We start from the raw sequence: 11,632 nt of genomic DNA on the forward strand, positions 1-11,632 counted from the left end.
CAGGGAACACTTTGCTGCACAATTTATACTTTTAAGTCAAGTAGAAATAATCACATTTTGCCGATAATAATTATGGACTTTTTCTCAGGTAAAGCAATGTTTTAAATACCTCCTTCACTACTGCATAACATTTAAATTGTATACTTTTGTGTATGTTTCTTTCTTAGGTTTGCAAAGACCAGCCAGTGAAGATCTCATCATAAAACACAGGTAGAGTAGAAAGCATTGGCACAGCTTGGTGATTACACATAGTAGGGCCGCACAATCTGAGGAAAATATGCAATATGCGATAACGTTGTTGAATAACGCAATAACGATAAACAGAAATTAATGATTGCTCAGTTCTGCGTTTCTGCTGCTTTTTTTTGTATTCTGTTAAAATACAACGCATTGTTGAATTTAAAGACATTTTATTGAACAAATTGAACCTTGAAGTGAAAATAAAAGGCAGCACTAAAAACAGATTGACAGTTACATAATATAGTGCAGTTGTCTGTGGATATTTTCTTTCACTAACACAAAATATTGTTTTGGCGATATGGAGAAAATCAAATATCAAAATATTTTTGACCAAATACCTCGATATCGATACCACAAAGATATTATAGTGTTGACTATTGGTACTTTCACAAAATTGTTACACAATGGGATTTTTCATAAATAATCAGCAGTAATGTGGCTATAATGACTAAGTGGGTAAGGGTAAATAATAAATTCAGGAAATGACATCACTTTAGTGTAATGCAGCCTTTAAAATCAGGAAAAGAAAACACTTATGCCATATTACGATATTACAATATCGATATATATTGATACTTTGCCCAGCTATAGTCTATCGTGATATGTTGCAGCCTTTCACGATGTGTTTATTTCTTCTGTTGATATTGCGATGACGATAAAAAAGATATATTGTGCACCCTTAACACATGGTTTAGTGGCAAGTGCAACACTCTATACTCAAAAGAATAAACCCCAAATTCCTAAAACTAAATGTGCTTTCATGATACTTTCAGTAAAATCAATGTGTTACTTCTGATGCCAACTTGGGATTCCCTTACACCACTGTGAAGCACAGTAGAAGCACTTATCGCCATAGTTTATATTATATATATATTATTTATTTTATCATTTTAATAAGTAGTATTTGTACTAGACAGGCCATACTCCAACAGCATAAAACTTCTCAAATGCTTCCCCTTTGCAGGATGGCAGGTTCAGACTCTCCGTGGGCCTCTGGAGCCTGGAGACCTTCCTATAACCACAAGTACCAGGACTTATGGGCCCAAGGCCAGAAACACCCAGGGATCAGGGGCGCCAGTGAGTAGCCATTGGTATATGAATAGTGTTAAAATGATTACTGGCTCAATTGGTCCTCACACACATGCTAAACCTCTATCTGAATGTAAAATGGGACATTTAGTTGATGTGGTTAGCTGGAGTTAGACTTTGGATTAAGGAATTCAAAAGCCTAACTAAAAAATGAATCTGCTTCATTGTCAGCTGTGTGAGCAATGTATGGCCTATATTTAAACAAGATGAGTTGGTAACCATGGTCAGCATGCAAGGGCAATTTTTCATAAGCATTTAAAACAGAGGGCACAAGATGTGAGCTTACTGTACCAAATGCGTCATAGTGATGCCTCATGAAGCCTCAAGAAGCCTCATGTGCCATTTCTTTATTTTCTGAGCCCACTAGATGGTGCTCTCTGTACATATAGAAAGATAAATAAATCTGTAACACACAGTGGCATGCTGCATGACTTAATGTCAGTCTCCAGGATTGGATTTGCCCAACCTGGGTCTGTGTAGCTGATGATGCAGGATGACATGATCAAAACTGTCCAATCAGTGAGTCCCCTGTCAGTCCAAACGACTCAATTCTCATGATTGGTTCATAATGAGCCAGTGTGAACACGGAAAAGACCAGAACAAAAAGGCAAAAGTGTATTTTTTTCTTCCAAATGAACTGTAATAGAGATGTGAAAGACACTGACTGTTTCATATTTCACAATTTCCGATAAATATCCCCCGGTATAGAGCTGCAAATATCAGTAGATTAATCAGATAGTTGTCAACGATTAAATTAATTGCCAACTACAGTGAGAAAAATAAGTATTTGAACACGCTGTTATTTTGCAAGTTCTCCCACTTAGAAATCATGGAGGGGTCTGAAATTGTTATTATAGGTCATTATAGGTGCATGTCCACTGTGAGAGACATAATCTAAAAAAAACAAATCCAGAAATTACACCGTATTTGTTTTTTAACAACAATAGTTTTTTTTTTAACTATTTATTTGTATGATACAGCTGCAAATAAGTATTTGAACAGCTGAGAAAATCAGTGTAAATATTTGGTACAGTAGCCTTTGTTTGCAATTCCAGAGGTCAAACGTTTCCTGTAGTTTTTCACCAGGTTTGCACACCCTGCAGAAGGGATTTTGGCCCACTCCTCCACACAGATCTTCTCTAGATCAGTCAGGTTTCTGGGCTGTCGCTGAGTTTGATCTCCCTCCAAAGATTCTCTATTGGGTTTAGGTCTGAAGACTGGCTAGGCCACACCAGAACCTTGATATGCTTCTTACAGAGCCACTCCTTGGTTATCCTGGCTGTGTGCTTCGGGTCATTGTCATGTTGGAAGACCCAGCCTCGACCCACCTCCAATGCTCTAACTGAGGGAAGGAGGTTGTTCCCCAAAATCTCGCAATACATGGGCCCGGTCATCCTCTCCTTAATACAGTGCAGACCCCCTATCCCGTGTGCAGATAAACACCCCCAAAGCATGGTGCTACCACCCCCATGCTTCCCAGCAGGGACGGTGTTCTTGGGATGGTACTCATCATTCTTCTTCCAGCAAACGCGGTTAGTGGTATTATGACCAAAGAGTTCTATTTTGGTCTCAACTGACCACATGACTTTCTCCCATGACTCCTCTGGATCATCCAAATGGTCATTGGCAAACTTAAGACGGGCCTTGACATGTGCTGGTTTAAGCAGGGAAACCTTCCGTGCCAAGCATGATTTAAAACCATGACGTTTTAGTGTATTACCAACAGTAACCTTGGAAACGGTGGTCCCAGCTCTTTTCAGGTCATTGACCAGCTCCTCCCATGTAGTTCTGGGCTGATTTCTCACCTGTCTTAGGATCATTGAGACCCCACAAGGTGAAATCTTGCATGGAGCCCCAGGCTGAGGGAGATTGACCGTCATGTTTAGCTTCTTCCATTTTCTAATGATTGCTCCAACAGTGGACCTTTTTTCACCAAGCTGCTTGGCAACTTCCCCGTAGCCCTTTCCAGCCTTGTGGAGGTGTAAAATGTTGTCTCTAGTGTCTTTGGACAGCTCTTTGGTCTTGGCCATGTTAGTAGTTGGATTCTTACTGATTGTATGGAGTGGACAGGTGTCTTTATGCAGCTAATGTCCTCAAACAGGTGCATCTAATTTAGGATAATAAATGGAGTGGAGGTGGACATTTTGAAGGCAGACAGGTCTTTGAGGGTCAGAATTGTAGCCGATAGACAGGTGTTCAAATACTTATTTGCTGCTGTATCATACAAATATATATATATAATTTCTGAATTCTTTTGTTGAGATTATGTCTCTCACAGTGGACATGCACCTACGATGACAATTTCAGACCCCTCCATGATTTCTAAGTGGGAGAACTTGCAAAATAGCAGACTGTTCAAATACTTATTTTCCTCACTGTATATTAATGAACGATTAATCGATTTGAGTCATTTGTGATGAAATAAGAGGAATTCTTAGATGTCAGATTGTTAAATGTGAATATATAGTATATATCTAGTAAACTGCATGTCTTTGATTTGGGGACAAACCAAGACATTTGAGAACGTCCTCCTTGCTTTGGGAAAGACTGATTTAAATTTTTCACAATTTTCTGACATTTTGTAAACCAAACAACTAATCGTTTCGTTGAGAAAATAATCAAGAGATTGATCAACAATGACAATGGTGATTAGTACATTTTCATCTGTGTTTCACCAGGCCTCCCTGTGTCCTGGAAGGAGCCCAGCTATGTGGACGCTGCTGTCCCCATTGTGACCGACAGCTGTGGCGTTTACGGGACATTTTACGTGGACCTGATGGGCAGCGGCCTCAAGACCTTCAACAGTCCCGGGCGGCGTCCGAAAATGCCTCATGGTCTGGCCCACCAGCAAGGAGCTGAGACCATCCAGATTTTCCATCAGCCTGTCGCAAAGACCTCGCCCCTCAGTAGCCGAGCGGCGTTACCATGGAAACAGGCCATACGTCCCCAGCCCAAGATGGGTGTGCTGAGGGAATCATGGGAAAAAAACTACAGCAAGCAAGGTGAGCAGCGGCACATGGTTGGCAATGTGATGTTAATACCACTACTACAGGAATAACCAGGGTATGGTCTACCCGTATGGTTCAGAGAATAACCGGGTTATGCCAATTCTCCCCGTGTATATGAAGAAGAAGAATGCTAAGAATGACGGGAGTAACTCCTTTTGATCTTCCGGTTGACCTTTGTCAAAATTACAACCGGGGAATGGAAATGAAATGAAATAAAGGTAGAAAGGGGTCTTGATAGTTGCCATGTCAGAGTCCTCAGTGGGTGTAAAGGTGTAAAGCTTTTGTTGTTGCTCACTGCAAATTATGTGGTTCTTACCAAGATAAAAAAGTGTTTGATAATTTGTCTTGTTTTAAAAGTGCTGTTGTTTCTGGTGCTGTTGCTTCCAACTGCTAACACCATGTAAACTCAACTCCTGATACATTATACCAGCGTGTCGTATAATGATGTGAATGCAGAGAGTAAAACAGCTCTGGTTATGATGAATAATAGAATATTGGGTAATGTGTCCTAGAGTGACGTATTTATATTCCCACAGAGTTGCACGCAGTGAACAGCGTCCCCATATTGCCGACCAGGAAGCAGGCTTTACCCTCCAGTGTCTACAAACAGAGACTCAGTCACATACCGTCGGGCCGGCACGGTACGACACAAGCTATTGTTCTAGCTGTCCTTAGACCAGCTCCATATCTCACCAATAAGACTGAGGGACAGGCAGACAGCCCACATTTTTGGACTCTGAAAACTGCCCTGTAATCTTGAATTTAAAGTTTAGTTATACTTAAACAACACACATTTGAAATAATAGTGCTAGATATAGGAATTCAGTTTTTCCTCAATGTCTTAGTAATGTACTATTTTATTATGGTTTTCCTTTTAAACGTTTTGGGTCCGTCCCATTCTTTTGAACGTGTTATCTCAGGTCCTCATGGATGGAATAAATTCAGATTTGGCACACGCATTGACTCGGAAGATGAACTGAATAGATGACTGTGACCATAACACAAGTAACGCCAGTCATGACAACAATTCAAACAAATGTCTAATAGGATTAAAGTAGTTAAGTAATGAAATGTAGCAAAAAAATGACATTTGTGATGATTATGTAGTATTCTGTATATATTTGATGACATTTCATATCCAAAAGGTCAGAGGCCACTTCACTGTGACATCATAATGTTTTGCAAAACCACTTTTCTGGCCGCAATTCAGCTCATTTGGTCTGATACTGACTTGGTGACACTATTCTTGAAACTGAGGTGATTGTTCAGATCTTTTCTGCTGCCAGATGTGTGTTAAGCCTCAAGGTTTTGCCATAAAATACACCTGTTACCTTTCATTAAATACCTTCAAACTCTTCACGACATATATTATGTGGGTCTGGACAGACATGGAGGTAAACTGCAACTTCTAACAACATGTTACTTGAACTTGGCCTATGTTTTTGTCCAGGTGGATACCCAGAGTGTGATAAAGTCGCTGGTTGCCCTCGCCTGCTGCATTACTCTGCATCTTTACAACTAGTGGACATGCTACCCCCCCCTCCACCAATGCCCATAGAGGACACAACGGAGACACACAGCCTCACCTCAGATGAAGGGTAAGAGACACATCCACGTATTGTTCCTACGTACGAGATCCACCTTTAGGCTTAATTAGGCTGTGTGGAGAGGGAGAAAGTGCAGTGCAGCATTTATTGGGGGATTCAAAGGGCATTGAAACTTCAGCCAACTCCAGCACAAAGAAGAATAAAAGGTTTTCTCTTCTCACTCAACTACAAATGTCCGGTGTAAAATGTAATGCAGCTGTGCAGTGGAACCTGCAAGATTCCATTTTGAAGTGAGCACAAGAACCGCAACCTCCTCTAGTCCCTCCCTCAGCCAGAGAGTAAGCAAGCAAGAGAGAGATTAAGTCATGCTTTTTTTTTTTTGCAATAATGTTACCGATCCAACACAATAACACTCTAAATTATCCCACCGCATGCACCGGGTTTACATCACTGCAGCTCTCATACATATTTAAAGAAGACACATGCAAAAGGCCAAACTCAAACTGGCAAAGCCGTGTGACACACACATATACACACACACACACACACACACACACATACTCACACACACGCACACACACACAGACATTGTGATTAATAGTGCATGGGTTGCAAGTGCTGGCATCTTTAACAATTCAATTCCATTGTATTTATAGTATCAAATCAAGAGTTATCTTGAGACACTTAACAGATAAAGTAGGTAGAGACCACACTGTATAATTTACAAACTCCCAACAATTCTAGTAATTCCCCCAAGAGCAAGCATAGCGTGAAAGTGGCAAGGAAAATCTACCTTTTAGGAAGAAAACTTGGCCAGACCCTGGCTCTTGGCAGGCGGTGTCTGACGGTGCCGGTTGGGGGTGTGATGCACAATGGCAATAGTAGTCACAATAAAGATAATGGAACAGTTACTAAAAAATGACAGTACTGGTAGTATGTACACAGTAATATGAAGCGTGGCACAGCAGGGCATAGCTGGACGTAGCTGGACGCAGCAGGGTGTAGTTCAGCAGGACCACTGCGACAGCTGCAACTAAGATCTTGGTGCCATCCTAATCCAAGGAAATATACAGGGCAAAAACGAGGAAAGTATAAATTACATTCTCTGAAAAGTGAAGCTAGCAGAGAGCTGTGTTTCCCTGTAAGAGAGACGCTGTGCACATTTACGCATGAAGGTGTTGCTTTTGAAAACAGCACTGACAGACTGGACATTAACTCTCATGTCACGTTTGAACTCTGTCCTGAAGTTGTAGAAAGAGTGCGTCTGCACCCCCTCGGTCAGGATCTGTAGCTTTCCCATTTTTCTCTCTCTGCCATTGTTTTGCCAAATGTGTTCTTGGTGCAAAAGCAATATTTATACTTTGCACAGATAGTTGAAATTATTTATCTATACATTAATTCACTCCTTAAGTATGTTACTGCTAACAGGACTACCCAAAAAGGAAGCAGGCATTTGTAGTACACCCCTCCCCCTACCAGCAGAAGCTGGAGTACGCGCTGACAAATCAAGTGTTGCATCGCTCATTATGACTACAGAACTGAGAGAAAAAAATAACAGATCAACTAACAAGAGACCCAAAATGAAAACAAAAAACCAGGGCAGAGCTAGAGTCCTTTTCACCGTGTAAAGAATAACAGTACGAGATGTCCACGATGTCCAAATGAAGCCAATGCGGTCCCTCAATGGTGGACAGAGACTCAAACAGCTCACAGCAATTATCAGGAGTTCTGCTTTTTCTTTATGTGTCTTGAGATAACTCTTGTTGTGATTTGATACTATAAATAAAATTGAATTGAATTGAATTTATTAACCCTCATGTTGTCCTCGGGTCAAATTGACCCATTTTCCTATATCGGTGTTCTTTTTAATAACCCAAAATAACACGATTGATTCCACACAACGCTCTTTGACAAGAACAAATCTCTACTTTCATTAATTTTGTGGTGTCTAATTCAGTTTTCTAGCATTTTGAGAAAAAAATTGAAGTGGTTTTGAGATAGTATTGAGTAAAAGTTGACATATTCCAGTCTGTGATTATCCATCAACATACTTTTGTTTCATTTTGGTCAAAATAATTCCTAAATTCTGCTTTTCTAACTCAAACATTAAGTATAATTTGCTAAAAAGGAGGATATAAATAAATTCAAAAAATTACTGTAAAACTAAAGTTAATAAAGTAGTGTTACATAGTGTTAAACATCACAAAAGTGACAAACACTAAAAAAAGTGTTGAAAAAGAGACAAAAATGTGAGAAAAAGTTAAAAACATTGATTAAAAAGCGTCAACAAGAGCGCTGACTTTCAATTTTGACGGGAAGACAACACAAGGGTTAAACTCGCTCACTGTGATCGTATAGTGCAATGGTTATTTTTGACAAAAGTATAACAAAACATGTTTTGCAATGCTTTGTCTATTTAACAGTAAAATGTAAAATAAATAAATAACTCCTGTAAGGCATTCCTAGTGTATAGAAATACACTATATGAAATATATATATATATATATATATATATATATATATATATATATATATATATATATATATATATATATATATATATATATATATATATATATATATATATATATATATGTCTTTGACACCGGAATACAGCTCCTACAGTAACATCGTACATTTTCCACATAAAAGTCAACATCAAGTTCAATAACGGTTACCTGCACATGGGGAAACCGGACCGATCCCAGCCCTATTCAACGCAAAGTGAGTGAGTCAGACGGAGGAATAGCGTCGTAAGCTATGCAAAGAAAGCTAAATGTAGCATTCAGCTCTGAGCTCAAAATGAGTGACTCACTCAATGTTAAACTAACGGCATTCATCTAACTAAACTAGCTCAACTAAACTATATCACAACAAAAATACAGTAAAATAAAACGTTGTCTGGTGGGCTTTAAAACATTTTGGCTAATATTGTCTCTGCAGTGTTCTGCTGTAGATTACTCAGAATTCGTTACTTTTAGCACTGCGGCTCAATGTGAAGATGACACCAGCAGACAGCGCTCTTCCCATTCATGCAGGAATTCAACAGAACCTATACACAACCCCTTACACAAAAATAACAGAAATTATTATTAATTATTTGTCAAGTCTTAGCTGTTGTTTCAGCACCATGGATAGCAACGCTGTCCGTAGTACTGTAGGTGTACTAAAAAAAATGGGGATGAGGAGAGAGAGAGAGAAAGAGAAGAAAAAAAAGATAACCTAAACCCTCTTGGTTTCTTAATTCATTGGAAGGAATTTACCACACACAAAGAGAGATGCAGGGTGCAGTGTTAAGGTTGTTCAATATTGTAAAGGGATCATATCCCCCCTTACATAAGAGCGGGGGCAAATCAGACCCTAATAACTGCCATGGTACTTTTCTCTCCAGCTGTCTCGGTAAGTTTTTTCTGTAGTATTCTGTATAAAGGACTGCTAGATTTCCTTGTGGATCACTCCATCTTGGTAAAAGTCGAAATGTCTACCTTCCAGAACACCACACCATCATGTATGTACGGCCCTTCACACTTCAATTAACAAACAGGGACATCAACAAAAATAATGGTAGGGGATTTACTTTGATTTCCAGAAAACGTCTGACACAAAAGGCTCTTTTACAGACTTCTACACTGTGGTATAGGGGGCAAGATCTGGTTAACCCTTGTTCAATTTTTCAATTAAATTTTAATTATAGTATCAATTCATAACAAGAGTTATCTCGAGACACTTTACAGATAGCGTAGATCTGCAACACACTCCATGATTTACAAGGACAGTTCCTCCAGAGAAAGCAACAGTGTAACAGTGGCGAGGAAAAACTTCCTTTAGGCAGAAACCTGGGAGAGACCCAGGCGAATTGGTAGGCGGTTTCTGACGGGTCGGTTGGGGTTAGAATGAAGAGTGGAAATAACAGTCACAAAAAATAGTAGTTTAACCCTTGTGTTGTCTATATACAGTATAAATACAGTACAAGCACGTGTATGTGCATATACTGTATGTGTAAATATATTTATCCTTTTTATCTGCAACCTCTGTCGTACTGTCCTTGCGTTGTGTGTGTTTGTGTGTTGTTTTGGTATTAAATTTCTTTGCAATAAAAATATATCGATAATAGAACTTGATTGACAATACTGCAGTATGTGCCAGACATACAGAGCAATTGAAAATAAGTTTCTCCAACCCACTGTGCAACAAGGACACGTACAACAAGTATAATATAAAAGATAAGTTTTATATATACAAATAAAGACAACAAGATAAGTAATGAAAACAATTAAAAAGATAAGTAATTTTTGCAATACAGTAAAGCATAGTGCAAATGTTAAACCAAACAAAAACTAAAGTTATTGAAACTGTGCAATATAAAAAGGAAGAGTTGAATATCAAACATTTTAGTCTTTTTTACATGATTGATTCTCATAATTTAGGAGGCCAAAAAAGAAAAGAAGTCTCACGTGCTTGTCTCTTGCATTTTCCTCAGCTCCAGTCGTTCTACAAAGCTAACAGTGGACATGGGCTCTCTCCAGTCAGTGTGTGCTGCGTCTAATCACCGCGGGCAACTGGGACCAACAACCACCTCCACCACCACCACCTACAGCCACCCGTCTGCTGCCTCATATTCCATGTCAATGGACGAGGAGCAGGGCACCCTGACAGCACAGGAAGCCAACCATTATCTGGAGCTCTGCTCCAAACCGGAGAGATGCAGGTAGAGCTCGTACTCACCGGGTCCTAGTTGGCTGGCAGATGTTGTGTTTTAGAAGAAAGATGCCAACATTAATACAACAATTTGTTCTTCTCCTGCCAGTTTACTTGATAGCATGTGGTGGATTTTAACAATAGAATAGAATAGAATGCCTTTATTGTTGTTATACACATGTGCAATACCTGTGCAACGAGATTGAAGCAACCCCTTTACAGTGTCAACAAGAAGGAATATAACATGGAATATAATGTAAGGGGGGGGGGGCAGCCACATACATATATAAAAGAGTAAGAAAGATAAATATGGTTTGTATACGCATTACGAAAATAATATTACAGTTATGAAACTGCACATTCATTAATGGTGTATCAAAAGTGTTAACTGTTAAATATTGCACAGTTATGCAATTAAATGATTAAATATTGAATTTTACACAGTAATGAAATTGCGCAGACTTTCTCTATGGCTGATTGAATCAGTGATTTTTCAGGGAGACCGAGGTGCAATATTAACACCTATGTTATTCTGAAGCTTCATGTTCAGTGGGCCAAAGTTTGGGCAGTCCAGGTAAAAACTTTTATTAACAAGCATAAAGAAGCCAAGAAAAGATGGAAAAATCTCCAAAAGTCTGCACGTGACATCTTAAAGGGATTTGAGGGGCCCGAGTGTCGGGGACTTATGGTAAACATCTTGGTATGATACTATTATATCAGATGCTATGAGAACTAATAATCTTCTAGTTTGGTCATTATGTTTGGTTCACCCATGACCTCTGGGCAGGCCTAACATCCGCCAGAGACCACCAGTGTGGGAGTCTAATTAAAAGTCTGTTAATAACTCAGTGTTTAGTGAGAAGATTTTCTGTGCAGGTTTCTGTGTGTGAGACTGTCTCTCCCGCTCGGCTGTGTGGGCTCTGTGCGTTTATTAAGGCTGCATTTAATCTCCAAAAACAAGACAAAAACACTAAATATGAGGGAAAAGTTACTCAAAACAAGTGAAATGAGCCCTTCACAAGAAAGCTATTAAAGTACATATCTGTTACT

General features: G+C 39.3%; 1 protein-coding gene and 1 long non-coding RNA gene across 4 annotated transcripts in view; one reads left to right on the forward strand and one right to left on the reverse strand.

Moving 5' to 3' along the window:
• Positions 1–11,632, forward strand: part of robo4 (roundabout, axon guidance receptor, homolog 4 (Drosophila)) — a 41,727-nt gene that overhangs the window by 23,923 nt on the left and 6,172 nt on the right. For all 3 annotated transcript variants that reach the window (XM_034889354.1, XM_034889355.1, XM_034889356.1), the window contains exons 12-17: positions 168–210; positions 1,205–1,317; positions 4,008–4,331; positions 4,874–4,978; positions 5,788–5,935; positions 10,365–10,592. In XM_034889354.1, the coding sequence (XP_034745245.1) occupies positions 168–210; positions 1,205–1,317; positions 4,008–4,331; positions 4,874–4,978; positions 5,788–5,935; positions 10,365–10,592 (961 nt within the window). The remainder of the gene's footprint in view (positions 1–167; positions 211–1,204; positions 1,318–4,007; positions 4,332–4,873; positions 4,979–5,787; positions 5,936–10,364; positions 10,593–11,632) is intronic.
• Positions 7,358–11,632, reverse strand: part of LOC117955141 — an 11,244-nt gene continuing 6,969 nt past the window's right edge. The window contains exon 3 of the long non-coding RNA XR_004658970.1: positions 7,358–7,369. This is a non-coding gene — a long non-coding RNA (uncharacterized LOC117955141). The remainder of the gene's footprint in view (positions 7,370–11,632) is intronic.

The sequence above is a fragment of the Etheostoma cragini genome, chromosome 13 (assembly GCF_013103735.1).
Source record: "Etheostoma cragini isolate CJK2018 chromosome 13, CSU_Ecrag_1.0, whole genome shotgun sequence".
Classification (NCBI taxonomy): Eukaryota; Metazoa; Chordata; class Actinopteri; order Perciformes; family Percidae; genus Etheostoma; species Etheostoma cragini.